Source organism: Mycetomoellerius zeteki, unplaced genomic scaffold (assembly GCF_001594055.1).
Source record: "Mycetomoellerius zeteki isolate Tzet28-1 unplaced genomic scaffold, Tzet1.0 scaffold35, whole genome shotgun sequence".
Taxonomy (NCBI): domain Eukaryota; kingdom Metazoa; phylum Arthropoda; class Insecta; order Hymenoptera; family Formicidae; genus Mycetomoellerius; species Mycetomoellerius zeteki.
The window spans coordinates 5,297,657-5,324,468 of record NW_017257338.1 but is presented as its reverse complement, the minus strand read 5'-3'; the positions used below and the strand labels follow the sequence as shown (position 1 = coordinate 5,324,468).

Sequence of the window (26,812 nt, the reverse complement as noted above, 5' to 3'; positions counted from 1 at the left end):
AAAATCTTTTTTTCACGTGGCAAGAAACACATTGAAACAAACGTAGATTATTTTATACGCGCGCTTAATAGTTATACGCTTCACTTAAAATTTTTTTTATTTAATTGAGATAGCAAATCTCTTGAGAAATCAATATAGTGCGGCTAAAGTTTCGTAAAATGCCGTGTTTATCGATACGTTTCTTTGAATTTATTCATATGTAAACAAAGGGTTAGAAAATAATTCTGTTTTGCGTCCACTTATGAACTTTATATACATTATAAAAAAAAAATACATGTTATATAGGTTCAATTATGAATTAGTGAATTGATTTGAATAAATTTGACATGCCTTACTAATTCGAAACTTAATTTTCTTTGTCAAGAGTATAATCGACCGTCATTTTTCCTTCACGGTTGTTAATTTGCAATATTAATTCTCCGAGAAGATCGACTTTCGATACTTTCACCCTAAATAATTCGCAACTTTCCGCTCGATTATCGGTGACGTGCTTCGCTCATGAGCTCTGGAATAACGTCGAACGCGGCGAATAGGGGGTGGTCCACCGGGGATGGCCGATGCAGAAAAACGGTGAATCTCACTACGGGGTGCGTTTTAACCCCCCCCCCCCTCCCCCGGTGTGCTGCGCGCTCGCGGGCACTCAAGAGTGATCGCGCGTTAAATGCGCCGCCGGGCGTACGCGGTCGCGTGTCGTGCGCGTGCCCTCTTATCGGGGGGAAGGGGTGCCCACTCTCGAAACGACGTACGCGATGGACACCTACGAAAGAGAGACGGGGCACGCGGCCCCACGTGCGTGTACGTGTGCGTGCGAGCTGCGGAACGAACGTACGCGTCATAGTCGTACCTCCTGGGCCTCCTATATACGCCCGCACGACGGAGATATCACCGGCCGTGGCGTGAATCACGGTTATAAACAGCAAATGACTCCTGTCGATGTACCCGCACATGCACGCTGGCCACTTTCAGTCTTCGACAATCATCGCCATCGCTCTTCATCAATCGCGTTTAACGTTTTTTTTTCCATGAACTGAACCTTGTTGATACGGGATATACTTCAATTTCGTAGCGAATTTCATAATCGGTATCAAAATGGTCGGTGCGTTACTTGCTTTTATTCATTTAATTCTCATTTATCTACTTCAATTAAAAATAATAATGGTAAATATATTAATTTAATTATTTCACGACCGCGTTAATAAATGCAATTAGTTTCGATTGTCTTAAATTTATTTCAATATGTCACATATATAAATAGCCTGTCCTCCGTTGAATTTTAATTTATCAGATATATCAGAGAATTTCATTATGGCCCGAATTGAATTGACTAATAAAGATAATCATCATAAAATTTTGAAAATTGCATATATGTAAGAAAAACAGAATTGTATAAAAGATAAGGTAATTCGAGGGAAGATGCCATAAGAGGGAAGACGCCACTTTATTTATTGTTTTTTCATAGAACGCGCATTGACCATATTGACTGTGCAGAAACGCGTGGCAAACAGGGTGATATTTCATTTGTGCGTTTTTGTCGTACGACAAATTTTTCAAGTCTGTTGATTGGTTATGGAATAGAGAGATCCGAGGACCTCTCTGTTCTGTACACATTTGTCGTACGACAAAAATGCACAAATGAAATAGCACCCTTGTACAGTTATCGGCTTAGATAATCATGTTCATGCCAATGTCGAAATTAGAAAATTATTTTATAATATTTTGAGTCAAAAAATAGTTAGCAATTTCTTTCTATAAATAAAAAATTAGCAGAATCTATTAATATGTGCAAAGTAATCGCGGTTTTCTTGTGATTTTACATTATTGCTTATTCGTCACGTACAGGTACAAATCTCTTTTTTTATCAATTTTGATGCTAAAGATCTCGTCAAGAACAAATCAGCAGTATAAAATCACAGTAATAGGAAAAACAATTATATTTATATTCCTAATATAAATCATATTTTATTATAGAAAATTAATTTTTAATTATTTAGGCATACATCGAATTATTTATTCAATTGCAATTATATGACATGTTATGAACACGTTAATGAAATTATTAAAAATATTTTTTATGACTTTAGCATGCCATCTTAATTATTACAATTTTTGAAATGAAAAAATTAAAAATAACTTATATCTTTCACTCGACGCTTTTTATGCAAAATGTGTATCTACATGCACGCAAAAATTTAAGCATGCAATAAATTACACTAATTTTCAAAATGTGATTTCGGCGGAAAAAACCATCACTTATATTTTAAATTCTACTCACTCATATCGTCAATTCAGGACCAACCACATGTCACATTTGGATCTATACAAGTACAAAATTTTGAATTAAAATAGAGAATATTTAATTATGTTTATACAAACTAATTATTAAAATTAATTACGATAGCAAAGAAAATGTATATATGTTATAAAAAAAATTAACTTTATATATAAAGTATTTTTTTTTATATGTAGAATATTTTATATTAAATTTACATAATTATCTACTAATTCCAAAAGAGGACATATTAAAATAATTAAATTTTAACTGTGAATTATGAAAATAAACACAAAACTTACTTTTGAACCAGTCCTGCTTGGCCTGAACCGGATCCTCCAATGCTGCATCTGCATCCGTCCAATTTCACGAGAGAGTCAAGCTTCCTCTCTTTATTTTAACACTTGGTACCTGTAAAATATTTATAATAAAAGATAGCTTCTAAATACTTCTTTTGCGTTTAAAAAATCTGGTTTTATGTAGAAGTATATTTACATTAATGTATAAATAAATACTATAAATTTTAAGAAATAAAATTCTCATACACATAAATGTTTGTAAAAGATATTAAGTACTTTTTCTACGAAAAAACGATATAGAGCTATTATATTATATTAAGTTATTAGTCCTAATATCTTTCAATTAGTCAATTATAACTTTCATATTATACATTAATATTATCCTCTTTACATTACGCCGAATAATACAAAGGTACGATGTATTATAACGAAATACTATAAGGAAACAGAATTGTTACGAATAGGTCGCAACATACTTTCAGTTGAAAAATCGTTTTACGTATGTCAGTGCGTGAAATATATTGATATTATGTGGCACGTATTATGCATGCTTGTTGGCGAGAGCGATATATACATATATATATATTATTATATATTGTATATACAAAAATTTCATCAAAGGATAATTTTATTAATTTTGTGAAGGTATAAATATTTTAATTGATTTCAATTATTTAATTTATAGAAAAATATTAATCATGATAAATTAGAGGAATAGTTAAATAACAGTAAAACAAGTATTCTTTTATCGAAATCTGTACTATTATCCAATCAGGATATATAAAACTTGTATCGACTAAATAGAGAAACTTGGATTGAAAATACTCTGTGTACATAAAGTTGCAAATTACACTACGTTAATGCCGGATGCGGATAACAGAAAACAGAATGGTTCACATGCATTTGTATGCTGCGCCATAAAGTTTCTTCGTCATTAGAATAATAATAATGATAAATAGTTAATTAATTAAGACAGTCTCATATTTTCGTGGAATAAAGCAGATTTTATGCAAATGACGTACAACGTTGCTACGCTCCAGGCGTAAAAGGCATAATTACAACGAAAATGTAAATTTCTCATTAATAACGAGGTCGCCGTGTAATTCCGAAATGACCAGGGCACACGTTCCTATAATTATTATAATTTGATAATGATATAATCATGCGTAGTTGAATAGCCTCCATTGACAAGCGGCAGCTGCGTCTATCGATTATTCGCGAGGACATAGCACGTCAAAATATAATTCCACAGAAATTCATAGAGAGAAGGAAGGAAAAAGAAACAATATTCGTAAAAATGACGGTTTGAGAGAATTGAGAGAAATGTCGAGACCGTGATTTTATTTTAGTTTCCATTTTTCTACTTTTTCAAAAAGTGCAGACAATTTATAACAAAATTATTCGCACGGAAAACTTTATCGATAAATTCAAAAGTTTCCAAAACTTGGAGATGTGGAAAAATTCTGATGTTCCTGGGCGGTCAGCTAGAAAGCCAATGATGATAGTAAAATAGTTTTAATTGAAATATAGAAAGTTCATCCATATCGATCAATAACGGTATTTCGATTCACAAAAACAAATAGGCAGTATTTGGGAAGAAAGTAGCAAATGTTAGAAATATTTCACTGTTTTGAGGAACCCAATAAGAATAATTCTTCTCTCTAAAAATTAATTACTTAATTGGAGAAGAATTTATATGCATTGATTTTAAACATAAAAATTTTAAAAATTGCATCCAAATTAAGAGAAAAATTACATTTAGTTTTATTATCGTATAAAAAAATGTGAGTGAGGACGATATTAATGAGTTTCTCATTCAAAAAATATCTTTCCTCTGCTTTAAGAAAAAATAAAAAAGTCTGGAGCATTGAAAAATGTTTAAATGAAAAAAAAACGATAGAAACAACAGCTATTCAAAGTGATATAAAAGCTACTTGATTAAAAAAATGTTTCAGCAATATTCTAATTGATATTTCATTTCAAGACTTTCAATAGTGCTTCTAAACTTTGGAAACACCACTCGTAAAAAGAAGATATAATATTCATTTGAACAAATAAGCTGCGTTTGAATTTAAACAAGTTTTATCTTGATTGTCGATCTTGTCAGACTACGAATTATATTGTAAATTGTTTCTGAAAGAGAAAAGAGTAATATGTTAAAGTAATATAATTCAGTCTTTAATGGATCAATAGTCTCGCTAAAAACAGACAGTTCGTTCAAAAACACGTCAGACTGAGCAGAGACTCTTATTTCTGTGTCCCAGTCGTCCCATCATCGGGACAGCTCTCGCCGGCGCGGCGCGGCGACACGCCGGCGTAGGAGAGCGCGGTTCTCGCGAGAGCGCGTGTTACCGCAGAGGGTTTGTTCCCGGAAGGGAACCGGTGGCACGTCGTTACCGGGGCAAACTACGTCGTCGACAAGCGCCGGTCGGTAAGTGCAGGAGGTCCGGTGCACATCGGCCGCGTGCTCCCGGTCGACCGTCCATCCCCGGTCGCCGCCTCCGTCCCCCGCAGGCCCGGCCCTCGTACCTCGGCGCGGAACCAACCCCTATGCGACCTCGGCGCCCTTCGGGGGCGGAGACCTCGCCCGCTGGCCCTCGTCGATCGGGCGCGTCTTGTCTGCCCCCGGCGACGTCGTCGTCCGTCTCGCGCGAGCCGGCAGTGTCGCTCGGAGCGGGTCGGCAAGATGATCGGTGCCCTTATTGGCGCGCAGTCCACGTACAGTACGCTCGTGCAGACGACGACCATCGGTGAAACGAGAGTAATAACACGCGGCGCTATCCACCTCGCCTTCGTCCGAGGGTGAGACGTTCGCTGAGACATCATTGCTGATATGACCACGTTTCTGACCTCCTCGTCGTCGCGCCTCGTGCCGCAGCAGCTAATCTGCAAGTCGACGGTGCCGCGATAAAAGCGGCAGCTGACTCGCGTAAAAACACCCGCCGTACCGCAGGGGAAAGCAGTTGAAAAGCGCGCGTCGTGGCGCGGGTATACCGCATCGCGCGATGCTGGACCTCAAGAGCAGCGGTACCACCGCGGCGGAGCTACCACGCACCACGGCGTTCACCAATCTATCGATGCTGTTCGCCGGTATGTTCGACGTCCCGCTCTGTGCCCCATCCACGCTTCTGTGCGCGCAGAAATCGTTTTAAGCGTGCCAGATGTTCGGTAGTGTGGTGATAAATCGCGGTCCCACGCTCTCTATACCTACCACGCACGTGTCCACCTGCATCCGAATTCCGTGCTCAAAACGCCGTGTCCGTCGCGAGCTACACCCTGTGTCCCACGCGCGAGTGCTTTTAAAAATCTTTTCGTGCTACAATGAATATAATAGCTTGCGATTTTATAATTAATATATCATAAATATGTCTTTTTATGCGTAAAATATCGCGCATGTTCGTGATTATTTATATTATGTTATTTCATTACTTTAAATCAAATACATAAAATAAGTGAATTTACTTTTAGAAGCAGATACAAGTCTAATGGGGATCTGGTAGCACGTAATCTTTTGCGCGTTTCGTGTTTGATAGAAAATGCGTATATTTTTAAACGCATTTATCCGCCATAAATGTAGCATTTAATCTTATTAAAATAAAATTAAATATTTTGAACGAAATTGTTTACTATATTGCCAAGAAGTAATTAAAAAATTCAATGAATATTCATTGTAAGCGTTTCTAAAGTTTCTATTTCATTGTCTCGCAAAACTATTGTTGATTTTCGTTCATTATCTATTTAGACTAGAATATTTGTATTGAATCCTTTAGAGCAGTTAATTATTTAATTGTTAAAACATTAAGCTATGTGCAATAGACGTTGATAATTATAATAGCGCAAAAGTGATTGTTAGTGACCACGTGACTCATAAAAGTGATAGAAAAAAGCAAACGTTAGCTGATTAATTAACATCTCGTAAGATCAGCATCTTAGCTCACGTATAATTTCACGTTAATTGACTCGTAGCCCTTCTTTTATTTATTGATTTATTCTGATTGAGCCATATTAATAATTTATTAATTTCACGTAACTTTCGACGTATTGATAATTCGGAATTAAGTTTATATTTTTTTTCTATTTGCTTCATCAAATTTTTGTTATCTTTGAATCATGTGTTATCAGTCTCTGTCGAAGACTAACTTGAAATCCATGAAGTACAAACAAAACGAAAATATATATTTTACTTTTGCCATCGTTGAGTTTTATTGAGCTTATTTATTATATTAATGCTATTTGCAATAAATACATTAATAGAAAATTTGGGAAAACTTGAAATAAAAAGTGACAAATTCTAAAATAAAGCTGTAAATAAATTTTTAAATAACACATGCGTTATATTATATAATATTGTCTTAATAAATAGTATAATTAATAATAAATAATGATGAATAATATAATTAATAAAAGATATATCTTAATTTATTGTATATGCAACGTTATATAATTACTCTGTCAAAGTGTTTATTGCAAATAGTATTGGTATCCAAGCATTTCGGTAATCCGTCGGAATTCTCACTTTTTAAAAGCTGTCTATATTCCTCTTGAAAGAGGAAGAGTTCATGAGGATTTTGCGATGTAGTTCGTAATCTTACAACACTGTTTCGCAAGAAACCCCAAGAAAATCCAGCGCGTATTACCGAACGATTGGCGCACCCCTTAGCACTTGAGAAACGTGAAATCCGAGGATCCATTAATGGACTCCGGGGTCTCCAGATCAAATGAAGGGGGCAGTAAAGACGAAAGATCGAGCGGTGGTGAGCGCGCGGGTAGCTCGTTTTGTTTGCTCGGAAAGTCGGAGTTTCTGCCGCGCGGTGTGTGACGTACCTACGTATGTACACACAAGGGCCGACCCTTTGTGCCAATAACTGCGAAATGAAAATATATCTGTTCGCAAACATGCCACCGACGGCGACGGTGACGCGTACGCTCGCTCGGCGCCGGGAGCTCTCGAGAGAAGCTCGCTCTTGCGTGGCGAATATAACATCGCCGTCGCTTCGCGAGCAACAACTAAGCGCACGTGTTACAAATAATTCCATATTTGTTTAACGAACGCCTTTTTTTGCTCGGATATTATTCGACCAAGCAAACCGTTAAATCGGCGCGCGATCGTTGATCAGGTAGATCTAGAAAAGAGGAAATTTAGGCAGAAACATTTTTAAGAACAAAAGAAGGAAGTTGGTGTGTGTGTGTGTGTTACAATTGCAAGATTAATTATGAAATGACTAGAAGAATGTGTAATAACAAAAATGACTTATGAATTATGTAAAGAGTATTACTAATTATATAGAAAATGCTGATTTAGTTTTACCGTTACACAAAAAGAATAGTTTTGCTGAAATATCTAAAAATTTAGGTAGATAATTAGAAAATAATTTCATTGAACCATCAAAATAATTATGTAAAACGCTAAAATGTTGATGCAAAAAGTTTTAACATTCTAGCAACATAATTATTTTGGTCCGAACGAAATTATTTTTAGATGTGTATCTAGCTAAATTTTTAGATACTTCAGCAAAACCGTTCTTTCCGTGTATATACTGGGCTTTGTGTCTAAAAGATTAGACACGATAATGTTGAAAAATGAAAATTTATTTTCAACGTCTTTCTTATATTGTATGATAGTTACATGTGTGTGTGTGTGTGTGTCTTAGATATTTCTTATAAATAATTCAACTCGTTAAAATTGTTTCATCTTTGATTCTTGTAACTACAAAATTATTATGATGCATAAAAACGAGTAGCTCTTCTAATTTTAACGTCTAGCCTAATATCTCAGAAATTAGGTTTTATGATTGATACAATTTGTATATCTTCTCATGTTTTTCTGCACAAAAAGAATGGTTTTGCTAAAATATCTAAAAACTTAGCAAGACACAGATCTGAAAATAATTTGGTTAGTCCATCATAATAATTGTGTAAGGCCAGAATCAGATTACGCATTGAAGATTGAGATTGAAGATTAAAAGATGAAATTTGACCAATAAAAATAATAGGAACTAAAATTCCTTTGCCCTCATTGGTCAAATTTCAATCTACAATCTTCGATCTCAATCTTCAATGCGTAGTTTGATTCCGGCCTAAGACACTGTAAGAGATTTAAAATGGTTGCTATAATGTCAAAACTTCTTGCAACATTGCTTATTATGCTTGAATCTTCTACGTAATTGTTTTGATGGTTCAATAAAATTTTTTTTTCAGATCTGTATCTAAATTTTTAGATATTCAGCAAAATCATTCTTTCCATGTAACATATAGTATGTATTTTATAAATGATTAAAACAATTGAAATATTTTAATGTAGTCTGCACTTTAAGCGTAAATAACTCAACTACATTTTTCGTTATTATATATAAATTTACGTATCGCGAGAATCGATTTCAAAGACGATATATACTTCTGCAACACATGTATAAATTCTCTCGCGTACATTTTGCATCACTCTCACGCAGAAACGATCAGAGTCGTTAAAATATCGTAAAGATTTCGCGAAGCAGAAGAAACGTGTTTTTCCCCATCGAAGTCGCCACGATAGCTCGGAGCACTTTCAATCAGATATACTTTACGGCTTCTCGTGATTCCTCGAACCGATTAACCGGTAATTGCGGACGATATATTCGCCCGTGCTACTGACGTGACCTCAAAAAATGTAATCGCAATCCGGGTAAATCATGAAATATCTGCGCGGGTCGATAAGCCGTAGATTTCCAACGCGCGTCGAAGCAAATCGAGAACTTTGCACTGCGAATAAAAAGAAATGATTGAAAAATATTTCTCCTGCTTTCAGATGCTAGCAGCTCTTATAAGGGAGGTTGGAGCCACGCCACGTCGCCGGCACCTGGTCAGGGTGAGTCTCACCTGAGTTTATTTACGAAGGTGCTTAGCAATATTAAGAGGAGGATATATAAAGACAAAATTGTACTTATACGGAAATCATTCTGCGCGGAGAATATAAATATAAAATGGTATTTTAATAACAAGAGAACATTTAGCATGTTTAATTCAGATAGTAGATTCAGATTTAATTTATTAATTTATAGAATACTTACTAGGAAATATAGTTAAACAATCTTGAAAATATAATTCCACCTCTTACTATTTGCAATTATAGAAAACACCTTGATGTTATTAATATTAATTAATAACTATTTTCATCATTGTATCTCTTACATTTTTTTAAAACAAATCACAAAGACAAAATTTTCATTCATACAAACCAGGGCAAAGACTATGTTTTTTTTTTTAGAATAAATCATGTTTCTTCTTAAATATGTTTTTAATGTTTTAAATGTGCTTTAAACAGCATTATAAAAACACATGTTTAAAACATATTAAAAATATCAATTAAGCATGTTTTAAACTGTTTAAAACATGTTTAAAACATTTTTTTTACCAACTCTAATACAAACGCACTTCAACGTGAATATGAGAATAATTTATATGTACAGTATACAGTATACATAAATACAGTATACATACAAAAATATTTGTCATATTAATACATAAAAAGGTTTTGCTGAAATATCTAAAGATTTAGCTAGATACAGAAAATACACAATAATTATGTAGGCCCTTCTACATAATTATATTGGATGCTCAAGCTGGTTGCTAGAACATCACTTTTTGTTGTATTATCGTCGATGTCTATACATTATACATAATTATTTTGGTTAATTATTTCCAGATCTATATTTGGCCTAATTTTTATACTTCGGCAAAACGTTCTTTCCGAAAGCCAAAGCATTAGCTTTGATTTTGTAGTAGGTGAAGATCACAATTAGATTACGTAGCCCTATTTTGACCCTAATCACCACTGACAATCAACAACTGGACATAACTCTTTTATATTTCTTCGATTTCCGTTGTATCAATGTCAAACATCGGGATGGTTTTCTAAAATTTCGCGACCTGCATGCCCTCTTCTTGTCATTGTCCTCGCAAAACTCCTCCTATCTGAAAGGGGGAGGTTTTCTTTTTCCTCGTTTTCGGTTCGCTAGACGCTACGTATACCTAAAGGGTGGGTCGCGGCGCCGCTGGGTGCAAGTTCACGCGTCGCGACGCTCCGACTTGTTCGAGCAAGCTTTGTGCGTGCAGACGCGTAGAGGATGCGAGAATGTGGGTGTTGGTGTGTATGTAGGTGGCGTCCCGGGTGCTTTGTGGCGCGTTGAACCGCGGCCCCTTTGTCGTCGACGGAGAGCGAGCGAGCGAGCGGAGGAGAGAGAGGGTGAGGAAGGGTGGCAGAGAGCAAGCCCCGGGGGCTGTGTAGAGACGCCTGCCCGCACGGTGGTAACGCCGAAGAGCAGGCCCCACCCTGTGTGGACGCCAACACCAACGCTGGCACAATCATCTCGCAGAGATCACAGAGACCTGCCCGCAGGCATCTTTGTTATAAACGGCTTCTGGGCGCCACCAACCAGGTTACAACAGCCCGGGCGCTGTTCGAGATCACCTCCGTGGGGCGAGAGAATGTAAAAGTCTCGTCTTTAAACGCGCGTAAACCCGTTGACGCCATCAATGTCCACTTCGTCCTTGTATTCAGGATCGTATTCACGACTCGCGCAGTCTGCCATGTCACACCTTAGCACCGAGGCTTTAAGCATAATTTAACACAATGTACGATGTGACGAATATGCGGCAGACCACATACAGACTCCAGACGATTTTGCATTATAATTTTGAGAAGAATAGTGTGCAAAAGTGATGTCCTACGACTTGTAAAATTGAAGATTGTAGTTCTATACGAAGTATAAGTTCTATACAAATAAAACGTATCGGACCCGCGTCGCTTATTAGGGAATTTTTGCAATAACGTGGATCCAGATACAGTGAACGCTACGAAGAAGAAGATAACCTGACTTTAGCTTTCACCGTATCTGGATAAACGATATTGCAAAAACTCCCTATCATTTCTTCATAAATTAGCTCCAATTTACCGTAAAACGTTACTTTTACTGGTACTATTATAACTGTATAAGAGAATAGCGCAGAAATTTTGTTCTTTGGACTTTATTTTGAAGCACTTTATCATAATTCGAATAAATTATTTGAAGAAATGTGGAATTGGCAACGAAGTTTCGTTATCCCGTTAGAATTGTGCTAATTAATAGGATTCTATTAATTAGATTCTTTTTAGAGAAGACTTCTCGGAAGGCAGACTTTGGATCGACCTTTTTTCGCATTGCACTGGAAGTTTAATTTTCAGGTATTTCTCGCGATGACGCACACATAAGTCGCTTTACGAGCACGGTGTGGACCCGGGGGCATTTTCGAATAGTATGCTCCAGCACCGTTCTCTGATCTTGACAGGCGCAGGGTCGCCTTTGACTCGGTTTGCACTTTGCGCCTCGACGCGAAAGGGAACGACATCGTCGTCATCGCCGAGATTCATGAAATTACATGACGTGACGTGTGTTGACCCGAGGGCACTTTGTGGTCTTCCGGACCGCGTGAAATTGAAATTACAAGCTTGTCTCCTCGCATATAGCGGCCCGACTTCAGGTTATCGCGCGTTACTTTCGAGATTCGTTAGATAATTACCGTGTAAAGGATAAGACTAGAAGAAGTTGAAGAGGCTTAATAGATTGTAACGCCTATCCATAAAGCATAAATGACGAGCGTAAAGTGCTTAAAAGTGTTCGTAAAAGTGCTCGACTCTGAAAACGTTATTTCAATAATACTAACAAAAGGCGGTATTTGTCACTTAAATGCAATGACAATGTGAACATTTGAATAAAATAATATTTCAGTTAAAATAACTTTAAATGACTTAAATTCTAATTTTTACATGTCATACAATATATATCCGTATTATATATAATAAATTCTATCTCTCGAATTGTATTTACCTTTGTGTTAATAATATTTCAACGAGATTGTCATAATAATGATGCAGTTTCTTTGGCATTTTAAAATTTATAAACTTAAATTCTTGTTTTTATGTAAGTGAATATTTTACATATATATTTATATAATAATAATTCATTTAAACAAAAATAAGAAGTTTAAGTTTATAAATTTTAAAATACTAAAGAAACTGTATTACATACGTGAAAAAATTCAGCGAATTGCTTTGTAAGCGACGCGTTTTAATGCAAATTACTTCCTGACTTACTCGCGATGTTCCGTAACGTCATGCAAGGACAATGATGAACTGACACCCGTGAATTAACACATTAGAGATATATCTGTAAACCGAGTAATTCGAGTATGCTCATTAATGTTGCTCGCGTGCTTGGTAGCCCAAAGTTATTCCATGTCCCGAAGCAGGTCATGCTCATGTAACCTTTCCGTACCGAAATGCGCACTGAAACGTTGTACTGCTCCACGCGATCCAATCTAAAGTCGAAGTGGTCAAAAAAGCTTCCTCGCGTGAACTGCTTGAAGCTTAATTATCTGTGGCGCTGTCAGTGTTAGTTGTCCAAAATTTTACAGTTTCTTGGACAGATTTTTCCCAATTGGGTTTATTATTCTCGAAAAATAATTCAAATGTATCATATTTGATTTACGTTATCCTAGTTATGAAAGGCATTAAATGTATATCAGATCAATTTGATTTAAACAATTCTTCTTTCATTTTAGAGAAGATTAAAAGAGACTATAGTTTCGCTTACAGTGTTCTACAATTAAATCTTGAATTTTATAAAAATTTAATAATATATTCTATTATATAGAATAAAATTGCTTCTGTCTGAACGAAATGTAACCATCTACGTATCTGTATAATTTCCTACCAAACGAGAACTATTAAAGCTTGATGAAGAGCTTTGTATGACTGTAGCTTTTTCCTCTTCTTCGTATTCTTCTTTATAATATAAACGGAAGGAAAAGCGTTTCGGTCGAATTCATCGGATATAAGCAAGGATTGCTCTGCTCCCATTGCGCGACGGTTTATACCTTTACATCGCGAAAATAACATAAACCTCAGCGGGTCGATTCGAGAATTGTCGAGGCGCGCTGGCGCGTCCGTCGAGAAACATCACGTCGCGTTATCGACCACCAGCCGAGGGTTTCAACGGGTCTGCCCACTGGCCAGGAAAAGCGACTTTAAGACGACTCGTAGAACAATAAAAGCACTCTCTCTTTCTCCTCCTACCTCCGTCGACGTTGCTGCCCTTCCGCTCCCCAGTGCGCCTCGCGTGACTTCCTGACCCGAGTCGACCGATCCCTTCGACCCCCTACGCGTGTGTATGTGTCTGAGGGCAACCTCCCTATGATAATTACGTACTTCGGAGCGGCGCGTGCCTCGGCAATTCGCTCACGCGGCCGATCACGTATGGCGTGACTATCCTCGACACCATAGGTAACTATCTCACCGTCTCCCTACCCCATTATCCAGTTTTGACTTTGCTTCCTTTAAAATATGTACGAAGAGATTGACGCGCGCGCGGAAGGTACAATTAGGATATCCCGATAATGAAAAGTTCGAAAGATGTCTAAAGTCGATCTAACCTTTTCAGCGCCCTTCAGATGTTCTTTAGATACCTAATCAGATTTTTGATGTAAAGACTTTCTTAAAAATTCAAGTACATGAAACGAATGATTTCGACAGAAATGTGTATGACAAAAATTATTGTATGATCTTAATTAAAATATTCACGTGGAATCAAATCATGTATGACTTCTTTCAGTCCAGAGCAAAGATTAAAGCTCTCTAAATAAATACATAATTTTTTGTGAATTTTAATAAAAACTGTAAACGCATGAATTTCCAAATTTATTGTTCAACTAATATTCCATCTGATTATAACACGTTTGGTTTTTCGAAGTGTCTACATTATTTCTTATAATTATTAATCCGATATAATTAATTAACAACGAATAACTAAATATTCTCCTTCTATCGCGATTTTAGCCAGTGTTATGATTTAGGAAGATGCAAGGAATAGATTAACAATGTATAAATCGATTTCGAATCCGTGAGAATTTCCTAAAAGTTTGAAGCGCGGGTTCTAACAGATCGAGAGAGGGGGTGACCGGGTCCCCGGCCAAGAAGAGCGGACGACCGGATCTTGCTGGCACGGGTTCCGTTCGCGGGGTCGCGGGAGCGAAACTCTGGGGGACATGGATCGTGGGCAACAAGTCACCGGGAAACGGCGCGTGACCAGCGCATTCGCGCTGCCAGATTTACGACAATAAAAATGAGGAAGGATAAGCGGTATATCCTCTCTCACTCTCTCTCTCTCTCTCTCCCCCCTCTCTCTCTTTCTTTCTCTCTCCATCCCTTGGGAGGAAACAGAGGTGCCCATCGAATCATGATGCGGTTCACATTTCATCGCTACTTCGAAGAAAATTTATCGAGTACTCGCGTACTTTTTCTGTACACACTTTGTACATTTAGAAAATGTCATTGCTAATTCTACACTGACTTCGTTATTGTAACTCGACCCTTTGTACTAATTAACTATTATAATTGCTTAGATATATTTTATTGAGTACATATGTTTGTTAAATAATACATTTGTCCGTTATGATAACATCTAAAAATTCTTTGCAATATTAATGATCGTAAGCATTGATATACATATATTGTATTAAATTAATAATTAATCATAAAAATACTAACTATACGCAACTAAAAATTGACGGAAATATTTATAGGAGTCTCGAGTATAAACATATACAGGTGCTATATTTATGATAAAAATTTGGGTAGCAAAGTTTGAAACGCTTTCTGATTACATGCTAATCTGGTACAAGTAGCGTGATCTTTTCCACGTTGTTGGAAAAACGTATTGGTGCGATAGAGCAAAGTACGTTCTATCTCGGTTGAATTGTTATATCCCTGGCGATACAAGGCCCGGTAAATTGGAATCGCGCGGAAGAAACGTCCATAGCATATTGCAGGGGTTGCGGGACATGTCGTCAGAGTCGCTGTCGCCGTTCGCATTATGTCTTTCGGTAGTACATACACGGGCACGTGCCTATGCGTGACACGTTCACGCATGGCTGCCTGCGTTCGGGATTCTCCCCCCATATCGGCTCGCATTCATCTCTGATTCCTTGTTGGGGTGCAGGGATTGCGTTTCCACTTTAACCGTGCGCAGTCGAACGTCTATCGCCTACACACGGAAAAAGTAGCCGATTTCGTCGAGAAGCCATGAGTCGAAACATCCGTCAATGTCGAATCAAATATCCATTAATATCCGTTTAAAATTAACTAATAAAAATGAAACATTAAAATTTGATTTCTATTGTCTTCTCCAAAAATAATATAAAATATCCCATGCAGGTGTATTTACACCGTACTGAAGAAGACTCTGTGAGTTGAAAACGTTTATGGAATTATATTATTTATTTATTTATTTATTAAATTGTAATCTCTTAACACACCTTGATTTGCTCGTTTCTGGTCGTTATTAAGAATTTTGATAAAATATCCCACCTTATCGAGCCTTATATTTTATTTATGGATATTTTGACCAATTTGGAATTGGTATTTTCTTAGCAAAGACATCGATAAATAGAGTTTAATTTAGAAACTGTAAATCTGCTCGGGATTTTTGTTTCAGAAGTGTAAATAAATTGTAAATCTCTCATTTTATAACATTTTTAATGATTCTTTACATTCAGCAATTTATTTTACCTGAAATTTAATATAATCTCTTTTTCTTTTATGTTTTATAAATAAACACTTCTTTTCAAAGGAGAACGCGATAAAAGAGAAAGAATTCCCGTTGAAAGATTACGCAAGCTCGCGTGGATACGTAAAAAATATGATAAACAATACTTGCCGGTCGCTAGTATCGTGCGAAGGTACTCAAACCAGAGACAAGAATCTTTTTTCCTTTTACCGAGTCAGCGCTATATTCACGCTATGCGATAATTAGGAAACGATTAATTTTCTTTCCGCGCTACGCAGCTCGCTCTTTACAAATAACTTTTGCTACGCCTGCCCTTATCTGACGAACAAAAACATGTTACCTCCATCACGGAGCACGAATCGCCCGCACGTCTAACTTCTTGAGAAAGCCTCATTTAACAACTGCGACTTCCGTTTTTTTAGAAGGCAACTTACTGGACAGTTAGTCGATACGGTAGTACCTACTTTAGATATTTTGGTGTGTCATGTGTATCACGAATAAATTAATCGTAATCATGATGTAATAATTACCCTTCAACATTCTTAATTCGCAATCGATAATGCTGTAGGAAGACTTGTATAAAATTCTTGAAGGCTTTATTTAATCATTGTAATATATTAAATTAACGCCCAGTTCTACCAATGTAAATTAATTTTAATCTCGGTTTATTTTTATGCTCTTTATCCTTTTCTAAAACTAGAAAAGATAAAAAATAAGATATAAACCAAAATTAATCTATAATGCATTGATAGAAACAAATCTAACAAAAAGATTCTAAATAAAAATGTGTCCGCAGGAAAATTTTCAAAAATATAAATATTTTCCAAGCTCTTACTTCATATCTATTTTCGATCTTGTTCGGTCTATAAAGATATCTTTTCGGCTTTTCGCACACGTGTAATGTAGGGCACGCGATCTCGTTATACGAAGCTGTGCGAGGAAATATTCGCGTTCCACGGCATATTTCCGACAAACTTGGCGGAACGTCGGCGGGAACGACGAGAAAAATAATGCTCGCCTGAACTTCATCCCTGCATGTAGGACCTATATCCTTGTATGCAGGTGTAATCTCTCTTACCCTTCGGATTGTACGAGCGACTTACCATGCTCAAGGCTCAGCACGTTACGCTCACTTACTCATTATTACACACTGCATGGCAACGTGATTTATGTCTGAAATAGATCTGTGTAAACTGCAGCGTGTGAGTCAGTATCACTTTAAGAATATATGACTAAAGATTATGGATTTAGGTCGCAGTCTGGTGATGAACTGAGCGTGAGTGAGACAAACGGATGGAGGCACTTCTAATGTACACAGATTTTGAGATTTTTCAAAGTAACGGAAAGATTTTGCTGAAAAATTTAGTTAAATAGGTTTGAAAATAATTTTGTTTGGACCATCAAATTGATTTTTAGACCTGTATCTAGCTAAATTTTTAAATACCTCAATAAAATTGTTCTTTTCTTATATATTTTAATTGTTAATATTTATTGCCAAAATTTAAGATATAAATAGCATCTCGTGTGGTACACATTATACATTTCATTATTATTTTCTGTGTACATACATAATAAAATTATAAATAAATCTCAAGACCTAATTAATCATCGTTTGTGATTAATTTGAAATATCAGAATTTAATGTAAAAAAATGCTTCATGTTTCTGACTGAAACTAATACGTTCTTTCTTCAATTACAACAATAAAAACAACACTTTTGAAGTATTCAAATAAACATTAATAAAGTTTTAAAGTAATATCATAAAATGCTTCACACATTTGTATCCTCATTTTACTCTCACAAAACTCACTTCTAAAATATCCAGCAATTTGGACGCGATTCCGTAATTTTCGGTCAGTGACATTTCGAAATTAACGTAATGGAACGATATTTCGATATGATAGGAATGATCGAACAAACGATAAGATTTCATCTCGCGGCGCGTCGGTGTGTTTGCTGGAACGCGTCCAAAGTTTCTCCAAAGTTGCGTGGGGGGCCGTGGTTCCCTCTTCTTTCGATGTCGCGACACCAAAAGTGGCATTGTACGCGTCTGAGACCACCAAAGAGTGCAGTAGCACGGAATGACGACGAGTTCTTTGATCCTCCCTCGAAGAGGCTGCATGCCGTTTAACGGGATTACCCCGCCCCGTGTAATTGCTCGTGAATGCGCAGATATACTCGCGACAATGGGTACACGAATTGATGGGACCTCGTCGATTCGAGGTGACGTGAAACGAATCACGATACAATATGCAAGATCGATCTATAAAAACAATGCTTAATAAGTTAACAACATTTTCACACGGAGTGTACTTTCTGTTAATTCGCATGACGTATTTATTATTTAAAGGAATTTAAACGATTGTTTAAAAAAGTACTCTCTAAAAGTGAATTAGTGTATTATTACTGATTACATCAGTTATAAGTGTAGCACTGAAGTCATCAGCGAATATTTACTGTTTTTCGGTAATAATACACTGATTCACTTTAGAGGTTGTGATTTTCTGCAGATTCAATCTGTAGAAACCATAACTTCTCAAAATAAATCAGTGTATTATTACTGAAAAACAGTAAATATTCGCTGATATTACAGTTATAAGTGTAGCACTGAAGTCAGTGATAATACACTGATTCACTTTTAGAGAGTAGGTGGATTATAGATTCGAAAAATCATAATTGAAATTTATTATTTGTAGTAAGAATATTGAAAAAAAAATTATTTGTTGAGTCCCTCAAAGTTGAGTCCCTAATATTTATATTTGATTCCTATAAATATCCTTATATTTGATAAATTTTCCATATCCATCACTAAATAAAGAGATGGAACATAACCCTCGAATAAACATAGATGTAGAAATTAATAAACAATAAAAGTTCTTAAAGAATCTGTTTACATTCAACATTTGAAAAATCGTTTAAAACTTAGAACCTCAAAGAACATTTTAGTTTCTTATTTCCAATTGCTTGCAAGTTAAGAACCTTGATATCTCAACATTTTCGTCAAGAAAAAGCGATACTAAATTTATCGAAGAAGCTATAAATAAGAATTAGAGATACTTTATAAGAATAGTAGTGTATCATAATAAGTTTTCCAAGACGATAACAGATAACGGGTTTAGATAATTCAACAGATTTCGCACCATTTATTATCTATATTGTAAATTTGATGGCGCTATCATCAGTGATACCCGTTGTACATGCTGTCGATGAGATCTCGATCGCGGTGTCAGAGTTTGCGTTAGAGAAACGAACGCGACGGCACGAAGCCCCGCGGCTACACTGATTGCGGCGGACCCTACGACCCGTACAGACCCGGGAACGCCGTCCCCGACCGGCCGGGACCCTCATCCAAGGACGTACCCGCTTCCCAATCAGAGACGAAATCAGATTGTTTAACACAGCGGACACCAACTGCTATTTAAAGGCAGCATCTGCCCCATGGGGCTTGCTACATTCCGACGCGACGACGTTCTATCATGGAAACCGTTGTCGAAAATGTTATCATTATGGGGGAGCATCATTCGCATTGATTCTTCGCAAATCGATACATATTGGTGAGAATATAAATGAGAACGAATATTTCTTACAGTTCTTAACACTTACAAATGACTTATCACTATCTTACAACTATCCAGAATCGATTCGATTTTTCTTGAAATATATCATTAAATACAAAAATATAAGAGATACGTATTTTTTTATATTAACCCAATCTCAAATTTAAGGGGTGAAACCCCCTCAAAATGAATGGGTATGGAAGTATTTTCAAAATATTAAATTTTTGAAAAATCCAAATACACAGTTCTAAAATATTTTTCTATATCTCATCGTTTCGTTGATCATTGGAATCAAAGCAGTAGTTTTGAGGGGTTGTTTCATCTTTTAAATGTAAGATTAAGTTGATATAAAAAAAAATACGTGTCTCTCTTAGATTTTTGTGTTAACAACATATTTCAAAGAGAATTGAATCGATCCGGATAATTGTGACAGGACATTTGTTAGTTAATAATGTCTATTGTCTCTCTCTCTCTCTCTCTCTCTCTCTATGAAATAAATGAAAAATGTTATAATCAAACTATACCGCTCTAATTTGCTTTTTAATTTTCTTTAAACAAAAATAGATGTTCAGTTGAAAAATTCAGACAATACAACATTATTAGCTAAATAAAATTTTAGCAATTAATTTTCAATTCTTTATCACTTAAATAAAATTGTAACATAATTATAATATGCTGCATTTATTAAAAAAAAAAAGTAACATAAATAACTAATAAAATATTTAAAAATGATTTTGAAGCTTATAAAATTTGAAGAGTGTTGAACCGTAAAAAGTGCGGAAATAAAACTTGTAAGTATATAAATAAAATGCGCATTGACGCATACGTTAATGACGTGACGGTCTTCGAGCCAATTTGGAAATATTGCGATCCCACTGATTTTCGAGTAGAGCCAACCGACTGACCTTTGCAGGCTATCGCCTGCGAGCATGTAACGAGCCAAAATTAAGGGGCATTGTACCCTTAAACAGATTGCACACGTCCGTGCGTGAACGTGACCCCTAGGCTTCTCGGACGAAAAACGCTCGCACGAAGAGGGAATCCTCGTATGATAAGACGAAGAGAGGAGGCCTACACTACGACGGGGATGACACGGCGACGAAAACGAACGGGGAGATAAACGTACACGTAGCACACTCAGCTCCGTGTGTTTGCCTACACGGAAATCCTCTCTAACGGATTCTAACGCTCGACCGAGTTTGCACTTTTTCATCTTCGGACCGATAACTTTCCTCCCGCGATCGAAGTATTCTCGAGCCACCGCTACACGAAAGTGTTCGGAAATCATCTGGCATCTCCTTCGACAGATAATTACGCGTCCGTAATGATGGAAACTACGGTTCAGACTGAAATTCAAATGAATCGCGCAGTCATACTTTACTGTTTTATTTGAATCCAGATCTTTTTTTATTTCTTAAAAACGAATCATTCATCCTAGATATATTTCTTCCTATAAAATTTTGATGGGGAGTAATGCATGGATGCGAAACATCCTGTTTCAGGCTATGGAAGCAGCTTATCAAAGACAGCACTGGACACGCACAGCCATCTCAGGCAGCCTGGTATGTAGTAGGTAGATATTTTTGAGAAGTTAAAGCGTTCTCTCATTAACTCCATCTAAAATGAATTCTAGTGAGATATTCGAAGAACTAACTTAATTAAAATCTCTACTTGTCAAAGTTATTAACATAAAAATATTAATCTCTGAAATAAAATTTGACAAATTTTTAAGATATGGAATTTTTTATTTAGTTATCCCAAATTTCATTGTGGATGCAGATAGCGTGTAAAGCCCATCTCGAATAATCTACATAATTCAAAACAAAATTTCGTACAGATTTTTTTTATTTATAATTTTATGTAATTTTATATCAAACTATGTATAAATATAATTATTGTACTATCATATCTAACTTGCAATTTTTCCGTAACAATAAGATATTGGTCTTCTTTCACAGATATAATCCTTATTCTCTTCATATGTGTTCTATACTACAGCAAATTATGCATTAATCTTTGTTTTGAATTACAAATTAAATAAATCACGGCTTGACACGGCTTAAATCTAGGACTGAGAGTACAAGGTCCCTTTTCACCTGAAAAGCGGGCTTATCTATGCGATAATCGAACAAGGTCACTGTTACTTCGCGCGTCATCGATTCCTCGGAGTTTCGAATTGCGATGAGAAAAGAGCCTCGAATCCTTGGGCGTAGTCGCATCCCAGTATTTCTCCCATCAGTTCCCTCGTTCCCGGCAGATAAATGGGTGTACCGCGCCCCTTCCCATTATTAACTTGTAAGTGAATTACCGTTCGATCGAAAGGCGATCACTCCGGCACGCATTCAGCAGATTCATCGGGCGAAACGACCTTTGAGGTCCGGCAATTCCGAATCCGTCCCCATCATCCACGTCTGTCCCCCTCTCATAATCGCTCGACTTGTATTTTTATGGGGTTCATCTTGGAGTTCTCGTATCGGGACTCTTCTTTCAGACTATCGAAATCATTAAATCGGGACGTTTAACCTCCTTGTTAGAAAGTCTGTGACATTTTTTTCTTTAAGAGAAATTGCAAGGTACTTTCACTCACACACATTAGGCCTATTGTTAATCCACAATCTTTAACTATCTTAATTTACAATTACTATTCATAAGAGTTCATAAATCCATCCCATTTGCTGTATCATTTTTTTAAATAAAGTAAATATATACCATATATATAATATAAGGATCTCTAAATACAGAAAAAATATAAATCAAGACACTTCTAAACATTCTGTTATTGCGAATCATATGTTAGAATTTGATCACACGTTTAATTAGAAGAATGTAATAATATTAGATTCAGAACGGAATTATTATATCAAAGATTAATATCGAAAATCATTCATATCAAAGTTTTACAAAATAGTATTGATGTTAACAAAGACACTGAACTTTTAGATGAATATTTTAATATACTAGAAGGAATTTTAATGATTAAATATATTTATATATACAATAGCATACCGTCTGATCTTTGTTATTCATCACAGTTTATAACTAGCGTTCTTCCATTCTTGATTTTCGACAACGTTCCATGTGAAAATTATATTATAATCTGCTATATATATTTTTATAAATTTATTCTCTTTTTATTCTTTGTCTTTTTTTCTATTGATTCTTCCAACTGTATTCACATTCTAATATTGTTATATTCATCTTGTAGTGTAATCGTTTAATGTAGAGCAACTTAATATATTGAGTAATTTAATGTTGAGTAAGGAAAATACAATACAGACTGACATGAGTCTTTGGAAATTATGTTTTTGATTGGTTTTCTCGACTTGAGATATTAACGGAGTAATGAAAATGCTTCAGAATGTAGGAACGCGATGGCAGATTATGAATTACTCTTGCAATTTTTCCTTCTGGCCAATATTATTAGGATCATTTGCGACTTCTTTCATCGTTTATCTTTTTGACATTTTAATTTTTAATCATTTGTCATGACTTTTCATGTGTAATTGAATTTTATTTCTTGTAAATTATATGCGATTGAAGAAAACTTGATATTAGTTTTTCTTATTTTTAATGTATTTAAATTCACTTAATACTTTATGATATCCTTTATTTTTGCTCGTTTTTTTCTTTCTTTTTTTCTATTATTATTGTTATACGCTATATTTAAAAAATTTTTTAAATACAATTTTATAGTTACATAAAATATTTGTGTTATATTACTCAATATTTCAGAGAATAAAATTCTAATCGTATAGTTTTAAGAAAAGCTGTCTTTAGTATCCAAACTATTGCGCTTTTTCTTATATTGCAATATTGCAACGATAAAAATCGATATATCGAATCGCTTGTCTAAACCTCCGAAAAGCTTACAAGACACTCGTGTCGCCCTTTAAGCCACTCGGACGGCAGTTTCTCAAATTGAAATTATTATGATCCAAATGAATTCTATTCTATTGTGGGGTTGCGATTATGTTCTTTTGTATGGCTGTAGGGCCCTTCATGTCTGAGCGGCGGCGAGCGTCGGTGATGACGCATTGTAAAGCTTTTAAAGGGTGATACGGGGGCCCTTGAAAAACAACCGTGTAATGGATAGGTATATCCTACATGAAACTGCGAAAAATTTTATCGTTTGTGCTTATTCACAGTGTGAAAACTGAGTTTACATTTATTGGTATAAATCATGCAAACGCATTTTGCTCTTACATATAATTAACAAATTGTCATAGTATTAGGAATGTGATTTAGTTTTGAGGGTTTTGCAAGAAATGGCATTAATGTCAGTGTTGTCGAAAACATTCCAATCTATTATTTCTTAATACTTTAATATTATTCCATGATATTTAGTCGTTCACTAACAATAGACGCAGTAAACATCGAATTTATACTGTTTTAAAAATGGAGCTTTCTAAAGAGCATTTTCGACATGTGTTGCTTTTGTTTTTTAATCAGAAGAAAACGGTCATAGAACTCTGATAGAAACTTACGGTGATGTTGCTCCATCAATTAAGACGTGTGAATATTAGTTCTGTCGATTCAAAAATGGTGATTTCAATGTTAACAACGAAAACTGGAAAATGCACATTTGCAAGCATTATTGGACGAAAATCCAGCACAATTCACGTCAGAACTTGCCAGAGAATTAAATGTTGATCGTACAACACACAAGTTATTAAACGTTTACGTGATATGTTATTTAAATAAACAGTTTTTGAGAAAAAAAACCCTCAAAACTAAATCACATTCCTAATAATATATTTTGAGAAGGGAGGAAGCGATCTTGACATACTTGACTAATATCAAATTTGATCTCGTACTTGAGGATAAAATTACCTCAAATATTTACTCAAGCAATCTAATAATTAAATAAATATGAAACTTGCGAAGTATTGTGAATTTCTTATGATCCGCAGATCCCTACCAAATGTTCGGGGCGACGAGCAGTCGTCTCGCAAGCTCTGGTTCCGGACAAATACAGCTCTGGCAGTTTCTACTCGAGCTTCTGTCGGATTCAAGTAACGCCGCGTGTATCACGTGGGAAGGAACCAATGGTGAATTCAAGTTGACCGATCCCGACGAGGTGGCGAGACGATGGGGCGAGAGGAAGTCCAAGCCTAACATGAATTACGACAAATTATCGAGGGCCCTGAGGTGAGTTTCAGGATGGCGCTCTCCCGTCGCGCCGCGCCGGTTCGCAACTCGCGACAACAGCGGCGCGTTTTTCCCGAACGTCAAAATGGAAAAGCCATTAACGGACCATCATTTATGTTTTGACGAAGTTTCGGGGTGAAAGTAAATTCGTTCGATACGTGAACGTTCGGATGTTTCACGTTTGTTCGCGCGCACGTGTGTATGTTGGTGTCGCGTCGGGACTCAGGGGGTGGCGGACAAGGGAGAAATTTCAATCATCGACAGTCAGACTGACGGTAGACGTGGCTATTATTTTTCCATCAGATCCACTGATTATATTACGCGATTGCTCTTTTTGACGTTCCTTTACTAACCGTATAAGAATTCTCTGACAAGCAAGCTCATTTTTAATGTCGAAGTTGAAGACATTGAACTTAGAATTCAATTTTTTACCGCAAAATTTATATATGTATATCGAAATATTTAAGAAATAATATCAAATATACAACAATATAAGGAACAATGTACACATAATATTTATGATTTCGAAAGCAAATAATGAACTGTCTTTTTGAATCACTTATCGTTTGTATGATTTATTATCGTATTAATGCTTATATTAAATAATTTTAATTAAAATCACGGCTTTGAAAACAATACATAAATCTTTGTTTTATTTGATAAATTTTTAAGTCATCGTAAGTGTAACAGTTACAGTTGTCTCAATTTTATGGCAAATCATATATGCCAGTGGCGAATCAATAAGTTAATGAAGAAAAGTTAAAGATTTTGGAATAGTCCCAAATAGTTCCCGAAACTTAGATATTTGCTGCCCAATTTTTTAAGAGAAACCTACAGAAATATTAGCTTCAAGCTCCTGAAAATGTAGATCTATTATCATTCAACGTTAGAACTCATAAAATCTAAATAGAGCGTCCAATTTGTTTGCAGGTATTATTACGACAAGAACATCATGACGAAGGTGCACGGCAAGAGGTACGCGTACAAGTTCGATTTCCAGGGGCTGGCAGCCGCGACGCAGCCGGCGGCGGCCGATCCGGCGGCGTACAAATACCAGAGCGAGCTCTTCATGTCCGGTTACGGTCACGCCAAGTTGAACCTGATGCCGCCGCCGGCGGCGTCGGTCTCGGTTTCCGTTCCCGGCGGCCTCTTCCAATCGGCATCGAGCTACTGGTCGACGAGCCCGGGCGCCAACTTGTATGCCGGCCATCACACGGCCTCCGGACACGTGCCACCTCATCTCGGCACCTATCCGCATTACGCATGACCCACCGCCGAGCACTGGGGTGCTCTGGGCACACCGCGTTGAAATGTTTCTACCGAAAAAAAGTACGGAGCCGCATCTGCCACCGTCGTCGTCACCACCGCCGTCGGCAGCATGTGAAATCGTAAATCGCGCACCACTCGGCCCCTTATCCCGCCCCCGCAGGCTCGGATCGAACATTGTTTCAGGTACTTGCACGAATCTGTCCATATCGCGTACTTGGTTGCAACATTATCCTTTCGTAATGGATTACAAAGCAATCGCCACATTTCCAACGATTCAAATGAATGCGTGTAGCCAGAGTAAGTAGTATGACAATAAGTTTTGTAGTGTCTTTTTCTCCTGCACTTGGGGAAATATAATTAAATATGCAATCAACATGTGTGTTACCTCTCTTATATTCAATATATACTTCGTTTTGATGGTGTTCAACAACGTTCATTAATTGTTTATTTTATTTATTAAATTATTTCTCGACTCTGCGTCAAAAATATCAAGTAATATTTTTGAAAAACAGAAAATATCAATATTAAATTTCTGATTAATAAATTTAATGAAAAAATTAAAAAATTGTTGAAAGACATTTGCTGAAAAGAGAAACAATAGCGCGTGATATTGTTTCAAAATGATACAAACATTTATTGAGTTGAAAGAACTTTCAACTGACATCTCTACCGGTAGGTACACATTTCAATTG

General features: G+C 36.3%; 1 protein-coding gene across 1 annotated transcript; it reads left to right on the top strand.

Moving 5' to 3' along the window:
• Positions 1–5,557: 5,557 nt before the first annotated feature.
• Ets65A (DNA-binding protein D-ETS-3) lies at positions 5,558–26,171 on the top strand. The gene is made up of 5 exons (XM_018452550.1): positions 5,558–5,658; positions 9,353–9,412; positions 21,206–21,265; positions 24,614–24,851; positions 25,782–26,171. Exons 1-5 carry the CDS (start codon positions 5,574–5,576, stop codon positions 26,116–26,118), a joined length of 780 nt encoding a protein of 259 aa, XP_018308052.1. The 5' UTR covers positions 5,558–5,573; the 3' UTR covers positions 26,119–26,171.
• Positions 26,172–26,812: the final 641 nt, after the last annotated feature.